The sequence below is a fragment of the Solea solea genome, chromosome 5 (genome assembly GCF_958295425.1).
Source record: "Solea solea chromosome 5, fSolSol10.1, whole genome shotgun sequence".
Classification (NCBI taxonomy): Eukaryota; Metazoa; Chordata; class Actinopteri; order Pleuronectiformes; family Soleidae; genus Solea; species Solea solea.
Window position 1 is genome coordinate 29,039,805 of NC_081138.1, and position 20,143 is coordinate 29,059,947.

Sequence of the window (20,143 nt, forward strand, 5' to 3'; positions counted from 1 at the left end):
GGCAAACATTTTATTGCATTCAATTTGATTCAGTTGGAGACAGCTGCAGTTTAGGCATATTTACATAAGCAGTACAGTCTGGAGGTTTTGGTCTCGAGTTCAATTCTTTCCCTATGTGGTAAGGACTTTTTGTCAATGTTTGTTAAAGTATTTAACTTGAAATATATCAGTGAAGAGTGACTGTAAATGTCAGTGCAACCTTATAAAACTGTTAGACATAGATAGATATAGATAGCTGCAACGTGTGTGTGTGTGTGTTCTTTGCTTTGTGAGGATCAAAAAAAAACACATGAACCTACAAAGTGAGGACATTTTGGGAAAGTGAGGACATTTCGGTTGGTCCTCACATATTTAAAGGACCTGGTTTTAGTGTTAGGATTAGAATTGGGTTTAGGTTAAGGTGTCTCATAGGATCAGGCATTAACTGGTTATTGTTAGGGATAGGGATGGCCCTTTGTTTATTCTAATTCCAAATGAATGGAAGTCTATGCAGTGTCCATAGAAGAATAGCTGCACAGATCTTTGCCTGTGAGTGAGTAATCCACCAAAATATGAGTTCAGAAGTATTGGTAATGAAGTGCTGGAATTGGTGCTGTGTATTCTGTTTGCATGTAATTCATCTTGAGACCTAATCAAGCCGTTATCATGTTGCTGACCCTCCTTTTATCCATCGTTGATTTCCAGACTGAATAATAAATCATAATCAGATTTGGGGGCTCCCTTAGCAACAACATTTTTTCTTCTTTTTTCAAACGATGCCAACTGCTTTGTAAAGTAATAACTTGTGCAACATGTGATGTGAATACATCTTAGTATTTGTTACTACTTTATTTACCAGGAGCATAAATGCAGTGGAACAAAGAAGCATGAGCCACAAGTTACTGAATCTCTTCCACATATGAATTGAATGCAAATTAAACAACATACATTTTTTGTCAATTTAAAAGTAAAATTAAAAGATGTTTTCATGGAGTATTCTCAAAAATGTACATTTTTGTTGCAATGAAACTTGGAAAAGTTGGATCTGTAAATAAAGGTAGATGATATAAGTTTATTAATTGTTAATAGAGAGGTTTCTTTCTTTGCAAAGTAAAAGTTATTTACACTTTATATTAACGCAGTAATAAACTATTTCCTTGCTTAGAAAACACATTTTATTCACCTTCAGCTGATGCGTCACTGCATATTTAGTATATATTGTGTATATAAATAATTCAAAGTATGAGAAGCAGAAACCATCTCAGGATACCTTTTGGATACAGTGTGTGTACATGTACACATTTATCTTATTAAGTGAGACAGAAAATGTATCTTCCAATGCTCAATATGCTGAGTTTGTGTTTGGTATCTCTTCTCTATATGAAAGTTCTTTTTTTATATCCACTCTCTTGTTCTGCCATTTCTTCTGAAAAGCAGAAACAGATCTGCACATTATCTTGCAAGGCTCTTTACAATTGTAAATAACGCTGTATTTTCACAGGTTAGCCATTTAATGTCTCTGTAAATGTTAGTTTTTCCACTTTTTATTATCGTCTATTCTCGAGAGCGACCACTGTGTGAGTCATTTGAATGACTGCTTAGCTGCTTGTGGTCGTATTAGAGTGTCTGTGACTCACAGTGAGATCACCCTGGTTTTTGTTGTGACATCAATTAAGAAAGGCTGTGTTTTAATGATCCATGTGTTTTCTTTGGTCAGGAAATAGCTGTTCACAATCACAATGTTGAATCACGGCTTTAGTGTGTGTAATATTTAAAAAATTCCCATGATGCTCTGTGTACAAGAAATAGTTGCATTCCTCACCTAACCATTGAAACCCGAGACCCATTTTTCATAAAGGATATAAAGGAAGTTGTCACAAAGAAAAGGGTCTATATTTTTGTATTCCTTTCATTTGGTCAGGTCACCTGCAGGTTTTGAAAAGATTGGAATAAAAGATGTTTTCTTTTCTCAGATAACCCTGAAAGTCGTCACCTAAACTATTGCATATTATAGTGAGTATAGATCTTATAAAGCGAGTTCAATAGAAATGTGTTACCACTGACAATTATGAAGGATCTTTTTTTTTCTAGACCGTCTGAATAAAACACCCACAACATACACACAATGGGACCAAGAGTCCAAGACTTTTTATCTCATAATATCGACTTCTTTTTTATCACAATTTCGACTTCTTTTATATCACAATTTCGACTGTTTTATCTCATAATTTCAACTTTTTTATCTCATAATTTTGACTTATTAGCTCATAATTATGACTTTTTATCTCATAATTTTGACTTTTTATCTCATAATTATGACTTTTTATTTTATAATTTCAACTTTTTATCTCATAATTATGAATTTTTATCTCATAATTTCGACTTTTTATCTCATAATAATGATTTTTTTATCTCATAATTTCTACTTCATATCTCATATTTTTGACTTTTGATCTCATAATTATGACTTTTTATATCACAATTTCAACTGTTTTATCTCATAATTATGACTTTTTATCTCATAATTATGACTTTTTATCTCATAATTTTGACTTTATCTCATAATTATAATTTTTTCCGACTATGAGAGAATGTGGGAAGAACCCACATACACACGGGGAGAGCATGCAAACTGATATTGCCTGCCTGACATCTATTTATTTATTTATATTATTCATGTAGTTTTTTTTTTATAATGCAATACAAAATGAACTCTGGGTTACCTGTGAGAAGAGGAGAGGCACTGAAGGTTCAGCTGCATCTAATGCAGCAGCTGCAGCAGCAGCAGCAGCAAAGACGTGGTGAAAAAAACAGCGACTGCCGGAGTCTGAAGTGAGACTCGCTGGCCTGTGTTCTTATATAAACATCGCTTCACCCCGGCAAGCTGTGTGTGTGCATGTTTGCATTTATTTATGAACAAGTGGTTGTTGACAGCTGTGGTTGTGAAACAGAATGGGCTGTTGACACTGTTTTGTGTGGTCTGTGCACACAGATGGAAGACGCTGCATTATTCTTTTATGGGTGTCAAAATTATGAGTCGATACGCAGGCTATATATATATACGCGATACAATTACTGTCGAATCTGTCGCCGCTCACCTTCAAATACACACAGTATTTCTTAAAAAGAGAGATAAGAACACTGATAACTACTTAACCACAGTCAGACAAGAATGTAAGATCTAATGGATGAACAAACAAGTCATGCTCGTAATATTAAAATAAAACAGCATTTCATTGTCAGTTTTCTCCTTTTTTTTTTTTTTTTACAACAGCTTAACTGCTTCAGCCATATCATTTCAACGTGAGATGTACAGCTTCCACGACAGTAAGATACAGATTATCGGAACATTAAGTCCGACGAGCTGAGCCTCGCAAGAGTGTGAAACAACACAAAAGGTAAATTGTAAATGGTCTGTAATTATATAGCCATTCTCTCTTCTGGAGTACCAATAAAAGCGCTTCGTGCGACACTATTTCCATTTCACATGCATTCATTCATAACCACACAATACAGCGCATCCATATTCAGCGCTTTATCTTTCACACATCTGCCATAGCTATGCTCTGCCAGGAGCAAATTTGCGATGAGTGTCTCGCCCAAGGACACATCACCATTTAGACGAGCGGAGCCAAGGCTTGAACATTGACCTTCCAAAAGCACGATGACCCGCTCCACTCCGCTGATCCACATCCACCAATGATGGCACGATGTGGAATTAAGGTGTTGTGGTTATAGCACTGTTGCCTTTGCAGCGACAAGGCCCGGTTTTCGCGACCCGTTTGGAACAAAGGCCTTTCTGCATGGAGTTTGCATGTTCTCCCCGTGTGTTTGTGGGTTTTCTCCGGGTTCTCCAGCGCAGTCCAAAACCGTGCAGAGGTTAATTGGATAGCTATTGACAGTGAGTGGTTGTCTCTCAGTGATCGGGACCATCGGGCTTGTGAGAAGGCAAAGTAAAGATCATGATTAAACGAGATCCAAGTTTATTTTTAGCATTAGAAATCCACTTCTGAAACGTTCCGTGGGTGCTTTTTTTGTGTTTTCAGCCACAGTCCAAGTAGCCAGCTTTGCTTTTTTTTTAGTGCCGAGTAGCCTCTGTGCCTTTGTCAGTGTGTTTCCGTTGCTGTACGACACAAAACCAAAACACCATTGGATATTGGGAAATTCGGATTGGCTTAATTAGCAATGTGTGAACATATTTGACAATGGGTTGAATCTAGCAGAATCTAAGCACCTCAGTACCTGGGTGTTGTGGACTGTCGTCCTGATTCAGAGCTTAACTAACATGAATTAAACCTAACCAGCTTTGGTGTCTCCATGACAGGATTGTCACATCAAATGTGAGGGCAGTCCCCCCTGCTGTGGCGTCCTGTTGGTAAAGGCCCTTTCATGTCTCGTTAAGACCCAAGGCTTCACTGAATGCACTCGCCCAAATCCCCTGTGTCACTAGGACATAAGGGTTTTTGTATATGTGTGGAAATGTCACCGGCGTCCATATGGTTGTCTTAATCATCATTGTGTCCATACAGACTTATAGTCTGGATTTAGCCAAACAGAATATTCTCGGGTCTTGGAGTTTTTCCCAGTGACGTCCGTTGCATCTTCCCGGGAGAAATGATTAGCGGGATTAAGAATGTTGGCTTCATCTGTTGGCGTGCGCAGCTGTCGGTCGACACCAAAGCCGATTTCAGAGATGAAAAGTTGTGGAAGATTGAGTGCGGACATTTCGCTGTTCACATGTGAAGAAGACAGAAGGAGATTATCTGGATCAGACCCGATCACCACAGCAGGAGAATTTGCTGGGGGCTTTTAGTGAAGGGTCAGTGCCCGGTCTGGACTCATTTGGACTCACTCACATTCAGATTCAGACAACCTTATTGATCCCAAGAAGGGCAATTAATGTGCAGCTTGTACAAGTCAATACAGACACACAAAACTCACCAGCAATAATTAATACTGTATATCAGAGCCAACCGATTACTGTACACAACAACACGAGCAATAAATAAGAAACCACAAATAAGCAATGGTGTTTTTACAAATTACAATTGACAAATCAATGAAAACATTATATTAATTTCAAAAGATGACCACTGCCTGTGTTTTGTAGCCTGATGCCGAGCAGAATGAAGGACTTGAGTCACGGTTTGTTCTATTCTAATGCTGCAGTGCAGGGAATTTACTGGAAAAGAATATGATTATGTTGGCTTATAATCGCTTTTGCAATCTTAGCCACCTGGTTCACCCATAGAGATCCCATGTCTCCCTCTTCTGTACTCGAATAATCTTTGAGCAGACATTCATACTGTTCAGGCTCTTCCTGTCCTTCACGGAGAACCTTTAAAACAACAAATAGAAGTAAACGTTGAAAGACTGTAAGTGAATGATTGATTAAAAAAAAATGGCATGACCAGCGGTGCTGAAAAGAATTGTTTTTAAAAGACATCACAATGTGGACATGGGCAATTTTCCATTGATGCAGAGACAGGCCATAATTAATAACGCTGTTTGTTGATAACAGCTGCAGCTCGACTGCAGGAGCATTGGTTTTGTTTTTGGCGGCTGGAAAGTTCCAATTTCATCTGTGAAGAAATGTTTGAAATTCATAGTTAAGTTAATATTTTTCTGATTGCTTGGATTAATCAATCACAAAAGTAGCCATGTCAGATAATAAAGAAAATTGCGGATGTAATCAGTTTTAAACACGAAGTTTAAACACATTAGTCCTTCTAAAATCAAGCTAGTCTTAGTCAGACTAACATACCTGGATAATACGATTCATAGTCCGATTACTCCTGCAGGTATACGCTTAGTCGGACTGTAGTTGGACTTGCACCACAATTTCCGCCCCAGTCTTTGACCCGGAAGTAGAAGGATACAACGTTTAAATTGCGGTACTGTTGCTAGACGTCACATGGCAGCGGCGTCTTTCTTCGTAACCACAAGAACCGTGCTCACGTATCACGATTGACATGTGGAGAAAGTACAAAACATACAGAACCACAGCACTGCAGATCCATCTCCGTGATGTAAAGGTCAACAGGAAACTGATTCAATACACACTAGCTTAAAGAGAGATACAGCGACACCTGCGGAGGTGGAGACAGACGTACACGGCCAATGAATCGATTTTCTCCTCCACATGTAAACTCGGCAAGTTGTTCTTAGTCAGACTATGACCTTAGCTCGATTAAACTGTGCATGTAAACCTTCTGAGTGACACAAGCTTCTATTTTCCACATTTGACAACTGACTTGATCCAGATTTGACTATAAGGAGCTTTCAGTTTCCTGAAAAACTTTGTGTTGACTTTTGTGAAGTTCAGTCGACAGCAGTCGTTCACAGATTCTGGCTCAGTCCACAGAACGTCTGCGTTGTGGCAGATTTTTAATTTTTTTGGGCTCAGTCCACATCATTCCCAGCCTTTGAAGTTGTGATTCATTTATCAAACATGTGTCACTTGGAAAAGTCTGGTTTACTTAGTCACAATAACGCTTGGAAACGTTACAGAAAAGGCTGTATAGCGTGCGCGATTGTGCTGCCGTCAGTTTTTCATGCTGTGAATTGGGTCATGACGGTTTGTCACCTTTTTCAAAACTGGGCCACCATATCAGACGTTGGGTAAACACTGGCCTACTGTATCTGCCGTGAGCTCATCTGAAATCAGAGCATAACGGGGTTTGAAGTCGTTTATGAATTTGATGACAAAATCTCAAGGCTGATCACTCCATTTTTCAATCTCAATGAGTCGTGATTTGTTGAACAGCTGGCATGTATAACACAGTTAAATATTTAGCATAGAGAAGAGTAGTTATGTAAGCTGTCATACTCTATCCACCTCCTCAAGAATGGCAGAGTTGATATATACTGTGTGGTGTGTACTCAGGCAACTGTGGCATATACCCAAACCCAAGATAAAACAATGTTGCAGCTCACTGGGTAATTACCTCAGGCTTCCCAGAGCTTACTTTATTGCTCCGGCTCTCTCTCTTCACCAGCCTCCAAGAAGCAAATACGGTCAGTACTATGTCCTGAACTGATGTGGTAAACCAACACACGAGTGCGTCCCAGGACTGTAACTTAAACTTTCTGACTTAAACAAAACAATCAGGGTTTTAGTGTGATGTTATTGCGGATATGGTTGTTGTCATCTTCAAGTGACATCATTTCGGTGCAAGTATCACACTGGTGGCCTACTCCGTTTTAGAGCATCAGCTAATGAATCAAAGTTAAATTAACCCTTAGAACACAGAGCATTATGGCTAATTTTTTCCATTACTATGTTAAAATGGGGCCACACGGTGATGTAGTGGTTAGCACTCTCGCCTTGCAGCGAGAAGACCCGGGTTCGAGCCCCGGTTGGAACAAGGGCCTTTCTGCATGGAGTTTGCATGTTCTCCCCGTGTGTGCGTGGGTTCACTCCGGGTACTCCGGCTTCCTCCCACAGTCCAAAAACATGCAATGTGGGGATAGGTAAATTGGACACTCCAAATTGACCATAGGAGTGAGTGTGAGAGTGAATGGTTGTTTGTCTCTATCTGTGTGTGGCCCTGCGATGGACTGGCGAACTGTCCAGGGTGTACCCCGCCTATCGCCCGATGTAGCTGAGATTGGCACAGCACCCCCCGCGACCCTCTGGTGGAGGATAAAGCGGTAGATGATGACTGACTGACTATGTTAAAATGCACAGTATATACAGAGGCTATAAGAAAGGACAATATAAAGTGTCTTATATCCCTTTTTTTAGCACAACCTAGCCATTATGAAGAAAAAAATAAGAATTTTCACCTTTGGCTAACAATCGGATTGAATTTGTGAAATTTGGATAAATTTAAATAAAAAAGAAAAAATGGTCTAATTTGTCCTACGACCTAAAATTGCAGTTTTGTTTGTTATTACAAACTTTCTCATGCACGTTTAGTATTTTAGGGCTGCAACGACTAATCAATTGTTAATGGATGACAAATTATTTGTCAGCTATTTTGATAACCGATTAATCGGCTTTAGAGGTTTTTTAATTAATACAAGCTTTCTGATTTTTCGGCTTCTTAAATGTGAATATTTTCTGGTTTCTTTTGCTCCATTTGACAAAAAAAATAAAATCATTAAAACTGAAAAGACATTTTGAGAATCATAATTTCCAGGTTTGGTAAACAATTTTTCACCATTTAGAAATGAGAAGCTGCTTTAGTTGAATTCAGCGTGGAATCGTGGACATACGGTGCTGATTTTCCACATGGCGGCCATCTGGACATTTTACCTCCACGCACACATGCCTCACTCATCCATACATCCGTGTGTGTGGACTGAAATTAAATAAGAAACACACAGTCCATTCAATTAAGTACAATTAAGTGTGTGCTTTGAAAATAATTATGTGAATGATTCTTTGCTGGATAATCTTGCCGGCATGAAACTTAACTGCCGAGTATTCATAAACATCTTAAGGATTAATCTTCAAAGTACAATATATGTACATAACTTGGATGAAATGTTTGCTAAGGTTAAAAAAAAGGCTTTTGGCTTCAGTTTTGCATTCAACCGACGCTGCTTTCTGAAATATAAGGGCATAAATTGCATGTGACAGATACAGTATTTTTTATTTTTTATTTTTTTTTGTGCAGGCTACGCTTTTTCAGAGCCTTGAAGAATTCAGTGGCTTAAACTGGTTCAGGTCCAAAACAACTTAAACAGAAAAACAAAAATTGCGATTGCTATTTAAAAGTGATGTGATTGCTCAGAGAGGGTCTTCACCCACTGACAATGTTCTTTCTTGCCAAGCTATATTATGACACACACACACAATTTTACTTTTCATGTGATACTGAGCTCAGTTTTGACCTCAGTCTGTTTTATGGATGCCTGATATAATACATGTTGATTTGTGCTGGTATTGCCTGTGTTCTTATTGTCTCCTGTAGCTGTGAACTTTTCAATTGTAGCCACAGCTTCTGCGCTGAATTCATCAATCAAAGAGAAAGTGGAAACATTCTGTGTATTTTTTTTTATTTCTTTTTTTTTAATCTAACATGATTAATAACGCGTCCAAGATTTCTGTCTTGTTCAAAGCAACATTCTCTCGTTCTCTTTCTCTCTCGCATGTGTTCGGATGTCAGCAGGTCAAACGTCTTGCTGAGTCCAGATGGAGTCGGGCGATGGGGACGCCATGTGCCAAATATCACATTTGAAACGTCAAATCTGTCGCGTGTGAATCAGAGATTATCACAATATGGGTGGGAGTGGGCAAGATGGAAATAAGTCCAGGCAGTCCATAGCAGTACTTATGGACAGAAATACACAAACAGTAGGGATTGTGCAAAGTAATCTACCACAGAAACCTTATTGGAGATGGATTACAGTTAAATCAGGTAGGGTGGTGTAGCAAAAGAAGCCAAATAAAACAAACCTAAGAAAGCTCAGCCAAGTCATCAAAGTAGCAGAATAAATGCATATCCATCCTGAGAACTATGTGGCTGTGTGCACCTCGGTGTGTCACAGTCAAGCGAGCGACTTAACAGTCAGTTCACTTCTCACCCTTGAGCGACTGAAATGCAAAAATGTTCAGCCAAATATATATAATTCTCTCGTCTGTTTTGGCCCGTGGCAGGTGACTGACATCAAAGAGAAGCTGAAGGAGTCCAGGAGGTTCTGGTCCAAACTGCCAGATGACATCTGCACCAAAGGCAGATTCACAGAATCTGATGAGGAGCAGTGCTGGAACAGCCACGCGAAGGGCAGGTGAGGACATTTCCTATAACCACAGCAAAGTCACTTGCCCCCCCCCCCCACTCTGCTGTTATCACATTTTTGCCTGCCAGGGATTAAAATAACCCCAGTGTGTTCTCAGATTAACTCTCTCTCTAAGTACAATGGTTAGTGCTTATATATGGAGAACTTCTAAGCTCCGAGACTGTAAAGCTCAAGAAGACTGTGCAGTTTCCAACACCTCTTATCACCAGTGCACTGCAGCATGTAGAGTGTCACTGAGCCGTACAGTAGATCCATGGACTGGAAGTTGTTTTTCTTCTGACAGTGAACCAAAGATGCCGGCAATGAGAATATATCACGCCATCTCTTAGGCCTTCTCCAAATAACAAAATCACCAGCTGGTGCAATAAAAGACATGTTCTACTGTGTGTGTGTGTGTGTGGGTGTCAGTGCCATTTTTAACCGTCACTCTAAATCTGATATGCAAATTGGTTGACCAGAATTAATAAAATGTTATTAAGAGTCAGAACATGTCAGGAGAATGTGAGAAAATAAATAGAGTTTCCTGTTATCTAATGATTGATGCACAGTAGGATTTTCAAATGTTAGGCCTTGTTTAGACTGCAGCCCAAATCAGATTTATAAGCATATCTTCCTGACCAAATTCGAGTGACGCAGAATACGCTTTGAGATCCTATCTGAGCGACCGGGGCTTTCAGATTGAAACATATCTGTAAAAATCCTGTTCAGAATCAGCATTGGTAAAATCAGATCTTGTGTGTTTTATAGCTGTCCACGACTGCCAAAAACGAGCTAGATACTATCTGGATATGCTTTAAAACCTAATTTGCGCTGCAGTCTAAACAAAGCCTTAGAATCCAAAAAGCCTGGGAAGCTAAAGACTCAACGACAGATGTAACTGATATTTGATATTTGAATTGTGACAAAGCACACACAACCACACACTGTACATTTAAAGAAACCGTTTCAGAATGAAGAATGAAAGAAATCTAATGTGATTTCAGAATCAAAACAAACATGGAGGTGGCTATATAAGCTAGCAGCTAGCAGTTCTTGTGGGCTAAACTGGGCTAGTGCTAGCCAGGGTTCCCATGGGTCCTTGAAATCTTTGAAAGTTTGTGAACTTGAAAAACTCATTTCAAGGCCCTTGAAAGTTTTGAAAATCATCCTAAATAGACATGGGTCATTGAAAATGCTTAAAGCTAAGTTGATATTTACGTAAATGTCTCCCCTTGGCCTACGCAGGACAAACTTTTCGAGTCGCAATCACCAGCGGCGTTGTGGACACTGTCCACTGTCTCTCTCTCCGCCGTTGACGTGAGATTCCGTGCAGAGCACCGAGCAAGTAAAGTTAATCGAGAGAGCTTAAATGACGACGTGATGTCTGGGAAATGAAAATTCCAAGATCTCTGTCTCACCAAAGACAATGACAGAGAATATACCTTGATTCCAAGGACAATCACTTGTCCGGATGCGGAGAGTGCTTCAAATCAATGAAAGTGGACACCAGTGGGTGAAGTGGCTCTTACAAGTTGCCCTCCCATCTTAAGCTGTGTCAGCACATCCAGTCCTTGAATTTGAGGAAATTGGTCCTGGAAAGTAATTGAAAAGTCATTGAGTTTGATGTCAATCAAAAGCTTAACGCTAAAGGACACAGGATCCTGTTAGCTTCCTGCTAGGCTCATTGTATATTGTGGGGTTTCTGCTCACACAGTCATGTCATTGATATTAAGATTAAAGCTGTAAACCTCGAACATAAGAAGAGGCAGATTGGGCCACACATGTGAGCAATTATCTCCCAGTCTGCAGGAGGATAAACTATGAGCACTTCATTTTCTATGAAAACAATTATATGAGACACAATTAAACCGGTAAATGGTGACATAACACATGAACAAGTGTTATAAAGAACATTAACATGAATGCAATTACCACAGCAAGTGAATAATCAAACATGAAATAGCCTATTAACTCTGATAACTGAGCATTCTCAGTGTCAGGTTCAAAGCGGCTGCCTCAAACACTTTCACTTCAGTCGGGTCTACTTTTGAATCCTCGGCGTGTCACACGAGATGATGAGATATTCACACTTGTTCCCTCCAATTTTATGAGATTCTCTACAAAGTGCGTATGTGGTGCTGAGGAGAAAACCATGGAGACAATATCCTGGTCAGAGGCTGCAGCCGCTCTGGCAAAAAGACAAGACTGAAGATGATCTGTAACATCTGTAACTTGATTAGATTACTTTAGTTTCACAGGCTACGTGCGAACTTCAAGGCACATTTGAGATTTTTCAGGTCAGAAATTTGATCGTCAATTCAGATTTTCATATCAGATTAGTTTCACTTGGTTGTAGAAGAGATATATTTGATAAGTGGTCGTACAACTTGAGTGAAAACTGAATACAAACATTCTTTTTTTTGGCCTATATTTATGTGCTCAGCATTGGCATCATCAATCTGCACTGGAAACACGGCAAAGCCAAACAACAAGGACGCTAAATCTCACCCACAAGTTCGTAAATTAAGGATTGTTTCGTGTCCTTTGACCAGATATTTCCCCGAAGTGGTGAAGGACGGTTTAACCAACCAAGTGAACAACCCAGAGGTGGACGTGGACATCACGCGGCCCGACACGCTGATTCGCCAGCAGATCATGGCGCTGCGTGTCATGACCAACAAGCTGAAGAATGCCTACAATGGAAATGACATCTACTTCCAGGACTCCAGTAAGTATGATTCAAAGTACAGAGAGAAGAGTTTCTACTGTAACTGAGGGGGCAACAGTGGAGTCCGGGAAGACAAGGGTTTGATTCCCAGCTCTGCTGCTAGTTGTGCATCCCAGTGTGTCCCTGGGCAAGAGACTTAACCCAAACACTGCTTTTTCTCCTTTACTATGTTTATACGTACAGTATATACAGAGGCTATAAAAATGTGTAATACAGATTTTTTCAGCACAATCTAGGCAATCTGATAAAAAATACAGTATATATATTTTCACCAACTATATAAACACACCTGTGCAAAAAGTACTCACAACGTTTCAAATCTCACAGTTCAAAGTTCACTTGGATCGTTTTTATGAACAAAAATGAAAGGAAAAAAAACGGTCTAAAAATGCGACATAAAATGAATCATAACTTTGACTCAACAACACATAAGAAGACGGAAAATATGGATGTCCATATAAGGAGTTTGTGTATTATTCCCATGGCAATTTACCAAGGGTGTACGTGAGCACTAAGGGTTAAGTATCTTGCCCAAGAACACATCAGCATCTAGACAAGCAGAGCCCGGGAATCAAACCCCCAACCACTGAGCTACTGTCCCAAAGACAGCTAAGAGCATCAAGACAGCAGTCGTCACGACTAGAAAAGTTTTATCTAAATACATTTACCATTTAGATTTTGACTGCATAAGAGCTGTTAGAAACTTCAGTGCAGTTCCACAAGGCAAAAATACACAATCTATGGTAAAAATCTCAAAAACTAATGATGGTTAGTTGAAGAAATCAATCAATCAGGTGTTTTTTGGAGCAGGGAAACATCTAAACATGCACGGTGTCCCATGAGGACCAGGATTGGGGAACGCTATTCTAAAATGTTCTTTAATGTTCTAAAATCATGTTCCTTTCACTTAATTTGTGTTTTTATTTGTATATTCTTATATATACACTCTTTTTGGACAGGCAAGGAACCATATTGTATATGGTAGCTTGATTTTCTACATGAAAATAAAAATAAATTGAAAAATGTAATCCTCCAGTGCTCTGTAAAGGGTTAAAAGGCCAAATATGTCAATCCTAATTTAATCCTAACACCCTAATGTTAACCTCAACAAAACCCTTCAAAAGTTTGGAAGACTGGATTAAAAAGTCTTCACAAACATAGTTTGAAATCCCAAGACTAGAAAACACACCCTCCCCATACATTACAAACTGTTATGACCAAAATAAAATCCCAGGTGTCATTCACGGAGGAGCGACTCACCGCGCAGCGTCACAGGCTGCCTCAGTGTTGCACGACTGAGGCAACACTGACATTATTAGGGGAATAAATTTCCGTGTGGGTACAGTGACACGGGACAATGATGTACATCTCAAATGCGGCAATGACAGAATCCATTCTTTCAGACGAGACGGGAGAAACTCTGCACTACAAATAAAAAGTATGGCGACGCGACAGTGCTACATTTGTGAACCGTAACTCAATTTTAGTTGCTGTCACACTTGCTGTTTTTTTCTCTTAGGAATGGTTAAAACATCAGACAGCCAGTGCTGGAGAAAGTAAAATTGTTCCATAGATTCCAATTTGGCATGGGGGGGGGGGGGGACCCTCTCTGACTCCTACAATGAGAAAACTGCATTACTTGCATTCCATGTGAATAAGACTTCACTGGGATCTTGTTTAATTTGCAGACTGAAAGTGGTAAGTTTCTTTAAAGTGCCGCCTCCATCGCTGAGTAAAAAAATGTGCCGTCTTGTGACGTCTGTATTTGAAACCCTTCATTGTGGATTTACCTAAGATACACAAACAGCTAACAATGCTTCAGGAGACCAGCGACTCCCATGTAACCGAGGGATAACAATGCAATGCTTTGGCTAAATCAATATGATATTGATACTTAATCGAATCAGGACCTCGTAGGACCGAATTGATTATGGACATTAGTTGTAATACCCAGCGGTAAACACATGACACATACAGTATATAATAAATAAACATTGGTAGAATAGAGTAGAATGAAATGGCCTTTATCAGCTAAATGAATCTCTGAGTGCTTCTATGTTTAAGGGTTTTCTTCGACATTTTCAGGAGAAATCACCGCTTTAATCCACACTTTTAACTCTTAGAACACAGAGCATTTTGGCTGCTTTTTTTTCCATGACTATGTTAAAACAACCAGTATATACAGAGGCTATAAGAATGTGCAATATAGAGTGTTTTATTTGCTTTTTGTCAGCATAATCTAGGCAATTTTTTTTTTCCTATTTCTCATTTTCACCAACTATATAATATAAACACAACTAAGCAAAAAGTCCTCAAAATGTTTAAAATCGGATTGAATTTGTGAAATTTGGAAATACATCACAGTAAAGAACAAAAAAACGGTCTATTTTGTGTCTTCTGCACAATTGTTGCTACTTTTTATCGCTACTAAAAGACGTTCCAGCTTGTATGTACATTTTTGTGATTTTTTTGTTTAGGTGACGAGGGCAGCACCTCCGGCAGTGGCAGTGGCTGCCCCGAAGGCTGCACGACGGAGTTCGTTTTTGTCGGAACGGATCCTCCGGTGATCGGAGCTGACAGGAGCGATGAACGCGCATCAGCAGCCGCCGCCGCCGACAAGTCCTTTTCCCGCGGACCCTCCCTACTGCTGGTGATGGCCGCCCTCACACTGCCGCTTTGGGCAGTGCAGACTCAATGGAGATAATACACACGTGTGGCCTGATCACTGACTTTTTTTTAAATACTGTTCCATACAGTATGTTTAACAGCAAGTTCTAGTGCTGTTCCCCTCACTGGACATGTAGAACCTCCTGGAAACCCGTGGAGAATGGCTTACTGTATCATAGGACGGGAAGTGAGTGCAGCGCTGCATCCTGCTCGTCTCCCAAAGAATGCTTGGTGCCATCGCTGAACCAGCTTTCACATCTCTGAGAAAGAAAGAAAAAAAAAAAGAAAAGAAAAGAAAAGAAAAGAAAAGAAAAGAAGATGTATTGTTCTCTCGTTATTTTTTAAGTGGAGTTTGAAACGCACGTTCCTCTCCAAGGAAGTGACACATCTTTGAGATGGCCCTGTCAGTGGTTTTTAAGAAAAAAAAAAAGGTGATGTTTTTCTTTTTCTTTGTAGGATGAATTTGTCAAAAACAAAGCACCCGTTTTGTCTTATTAGTCTTCTCCCCCTCAGACAAAAAGGATGAAGTCTAACTGTGTGCATGCGTGGAAATGATAAGTGACAACGTCTTTTTCTTTTTCCTTTTCTTTGTGTCTGTCTGTTTTAATGCAGGCCTCGCAGTTGTGGAGCAGGTGGCACAGAAATGAACAGTGCTAGCATTTCACCTGGTTTCCCGTTTGGTTATGTATCAGTGCAGCGTCAGGAATCAGCCGTCTTTTCAGCCACTTTATAGTTGCACATTTTGATTATATCTCTAAGCAGGTGCTGATACAGTTATATGGCACACAGAGAGAAAACTACTTTGCACAGATGATTATTATGATATTATTATTATTTTGGTTTGCTTCATAGTTTTTGTTTTTTATGCTACAGATAAACATCCACCCCCCCATAGAGAGAGAAAATCTATATTTTCAGATCATTTAACGGATTGTACTCGTACGCGTATAAAAGGTTACAGTACGTATTTTACTGCAAGGTACTGTAATCCTAGCTTTCTGGTTTAGTTAATGGCTATGTTTTTGTGAATGAATTGTTATTTGACCACCGTAAAAGTAAAAAAAAAAAAGAAAAAAGGAAGGTTTCCACAGCAGCATCCAAGATAATATTATTCTGTTACACTTTTCCGCCTAGGTATTTAACCTACAACCCCAAACTGATCTCGGAATACAGTATATTAGTAATTTTAGGCTTTTGCAACTGACATTTTCCTTTATTTTCTTGGCTATCATGTTTTTACTTGTAGCTAATTATGATTTATTTGTCTGTGGGTTTCATTTTCACATCATCAGTCAATCAATCACCCTTTATTTACAAAGCGCTTCTCATGTAAAGTAATTTCGCTCAACAGGATAAAACAAAACAACCCCCACACCTCCTGTCTCCCATCCCCACGACTACATGAAGTAATTAAACAAAATATGTAAGAAATCAAAACAAAAGAAACATAAATGAGGAAGTAATTAAGTTCAATCATAGAACTCGGTAATCAGCGATGAGGGAACACCGGGAAAACAAAAACAGGAGGAATAAAACACCAGAAAATAATAGTATGACATTCTTTGGCTTGGATGACTGAAAAACCTTTTACCTGAGTGCTGATAAAAAAATAATAATAATTGTGGAAAGAGTGGAAGGAGGTGAAAGTGTGGGTTTCAAACAAATAGACAAGGAAGTAAAGGTTAGAGACATACAGTACATCTTCAGTTGCCTTCAGGAAAGCTGTTCCGTCAACATGGACTGTAGTCGTGAAAGGACGCCTCGCGGAGGACGTGTGTTTGTACGTTAAAAACAAATCTGGTAAATGCACTCGGTAAAGACCATGAAAAGCTTTAGAAATCGTAAGCAAACAGGAGCAGAAACTTGAGAGGCTACAAATTGCTGTTCTCAGACGCCGCTGCGCTGCAGCTCTGCCCACTCACATCTTACTGAACACCACATCAATAATTTGCATTTTCTCGCTGATGTCCGTCTTCTGGTTAATGGGAACAGAACCCCGTCCCCTCTGCAGGCTACAGGTTGTTCAAGTGGTCATTTACAGTGCCAGGAACTGGTAAAGTAGCAGGGTGTCTGGGTTAGAGGGCTCCCAATGTGCTCTTGGAATTAGTGTTACTATTCATAACCTCCCTTTTATGTCCTACAGGCTTTTACCGCAAGCCGTTCTCTTGAGGGCCCAGGGAGCCGATAGCCTGCGCTCCAAGAGCACAACGCAATGGCAAAGACCTGCGGCCATACATTTAAGACCGCTTTAAGGATTGTTGCGGGCATTATTGCTGACACAAACAAAGAGGCAAATGTGAACTGTTAAATGAAAGAGGGCCTTTGAGGCAGACACTCACGTCTATCATCAGCTCATAAGCACCTGGAACAATCTTTACATCGCCAGTAAACGAAGTCTCAACAGGGACTTTATCCAGAAGCCATTGCCGTGACAGATTACCAGCTGAGCCTCTTAAAGAGGTAGTGCACAGGTTTTGCTCAGCATGAGGGGAAATCATTCAAGAACATGAAACCGTAACCCAGCTTGTCTGATGTAGTTTGGTACAAATAACAGCTGCAGGTGAGCCGAGGTCCTTCTGCGGTCCCAGTGCAAACAGCTGGAGTTGACTTAACATCTGCATGTCCATCCCAAGGCTGCAGTTGTCTCCACAGAAGTATTTCCTCGGTGGGTACATATGGCATATGGAAGACACTAAGCACACCACAGGAATCCTCCTGCAGAACATTTGACCCCTCTCACCTCACTCCCCACACACACACACACACACACACACACACACACACACACACACACACAGCTTCAGGGTTAAAAAAAAAGGCAAAACAACGGCTTCCCACCAGAATCAGCGTGATTAAATTAAATCACCCATTCGTTCGCCTTAATTGTGAAGTGGGACAAGAGCTGAGCAGATTCAACGCACGATTCCCCCAACATCCGCGCGCTCCCTTTTTTTTCCTTTGAACGGAAATAGCACAATGACTTCACGTGAAAGAAAGCATGTGACAAAACCGCAGCACAGTGAAACGGCTCATCTCTGTCGACTAATGAGGAGAATGTAACATTCCTCCAATTAAATGTCCAGTGTGTGACATTTACTTGGATTTATTGGCAGAAATTGAACATAATAACCAGTGTAAAGTTTAAAAAACGTCATGGAGGCCATCGTCTTGTTTCTACAGAAGGAGAAGCTTAGTACGCACATGTAGAAATACATTCATACATGCAGTCTCGCCATTAGATGTCACTAATGCTTACACGCTGGACCTACATACATGTTCTATTCCTTACATGTCTTCTAGACGGTTTTCCCCTCATCCGACACTTGACCGCCCCTCTCAGGTCAAGTTTAGACTGCAGCCCAAATCGGATTTGTAAGCATATCCGATCAGAATCGGTTCTCCTGGGTCCAACTCTAGCAAGTGATCAGATCTGACTATCTGAGCGTGTCCATATAGAGTCTATCCCGTCGATTTCTATAGTTACAGGCCACGCCCCCTGGAAAAACAAGTGGCCACGGCACAAACGTTCTCCTGATTTTTAAACTATTGTCTTCCGCTGTGTTTTAATTTCCGTCTTTCTGGATCTATATGTCGTTGTTATTGTTGTTGTTGTTGGAGTCAAGCTGCGAGTGACGCAGTAGATGCTTTGAAATCTGAGATTGAAACCGCATTCGAAACAACCTCCCTGTATGTGTATTTGTCCAGACTGCTGAAACCACCCCCCCAAAAAAAACAAAAAAACAAGCTACATATAATGTGGATATGCTTAAAAGCTGCAGTCTAAACAAGGCCGATCATGCCCTTCTCCTCCTCCTCCTCCTCCTCCGCAAAGGTTCAACGGCGCAGGAGTGTTGTTCATCTCAATTTACTGAAATGCCAGTTTTTATAAAAACATAGTGGATGATAAAGTAGTATGTATGTGCCACTTCTGGGTGAGTCGGGCTTGCAGAAACAAAACACGACAAACGTCAGCGAGCAAAATGTCAACGAGTGTCGCGGCTGCAACTCTGTCACTGGCGAGAAGGACGACCAGGTCAGCACCCTTTAAATATTGAAGAACGTACACGACGAACAAGCAGACCGGGTTGCTCAAAATAAGTCACGTGGAGCTTAGGAGGAGACGAGAAGAGACGAAATGCTGGACAATGATTTCCTCATTTTCTACCTCTGGGTCAAAAAAAGGAGTGTTTATCATTATATTCCTCTTATTGGTTTTGGTCATCTTAAAAATCACTGCTGAGAAAAAAAAAAAAGGATGCTGGGTCAGAACGCTGTGGGCATTTTTAAGATGTGGCTCCGTGAACGCACTCAGCCGACAATCAGCCGAGAACTCGGCGCGGGTGTATCAGTGAATCCTGCAGGGATGACTCAGCAAGCCTGTTGGGCCTTTTCTAGGTCAAAGCCTGTATGAGACAGAAGCAGGGGAGCAATGAAAACCAAACACACATAAACAGAGTTTACCCTCCCTTCAGTGTCTAAAATAATGTTAGCTCAACAGTTTAGGCAGAAGTTACATGAGTGGTCTCCGTTTCCTCTCGGATGTTTCCGATTGCTCATGTGCAACCTTGTCTCCTACATTATACGACACAAACTAAACTGCATTCTCGGTTATGTTTTTCAATCTGAAAATCTTCCTGGTCATTAGGTTTAAGCACAAAAAGTAAAGTGTTGCAACATCTAAAGTAAAGAACGTAAAGAACACGTCACAATATTCACATAAAACTGCAAATGTTCACAAAATAAATCTGGAAGGATAGGAAAGGATCTTTATTGTCATTATACAAACTGAATTTTCGAGGTCCAAAGTAATAGTTTGGTATTTTTCCACTTTTTTTAAACCCGCTTAAAGAAAAAAAAACTAGACAAGGTCTTTTCTAATCTAATCTAGACGCTAATTTCTTGTTGGCCATGTAGCGCGGCGCAAAATGTGAAGCTCAAGTCTAAAATGTTCAACTCTGGAGAACAGTTAGTGTTGACGTGAAAATTTGTTGTGATATTTACAAAAACAAAAAGACAGCGGGGCAAATGGTAAAAAAAAAG

The 20,143-nt window shown here is 40.1% G+C and overlaps 1 protein-coding gene across 2 annotated transcripts in view; it reads left to right on the forward strand.

Moving 5' to 3' along the window:
* LOC131459603 (glypican-6-like) overlaps nucleotides 1–16,894 on the forward strand; it is a 152,205-nt gene extending 135,311 nt beyond the window's left edge. For both annotated transcript variants that reach the window (XM_058629601.1, XM_058629602.1), the window contains 3 exons: nucleotides 9,587–9,717; nucleotides 12,261–12,436; nucleotides 14,914–16,894. In XM_058629601.1, coding sequence (XP_058485584.1) covers nucleotides 9,587–9,717; nucleotides 12,261–12,436; nucleotides 14,914–15,140 — 534 coding nt within the window. In that variant the 3' untranslated portion in view covers nucleotides 15,141–16,894. The remainder of the gene's footprint in view (nucleotides 1–9,586; nucleotides 9,718–12,260; nucleotides 12,437–14,913) is intronic.
* Nucleotides 16,895–20,143: the final 3,249 nt, after the last annotated feature.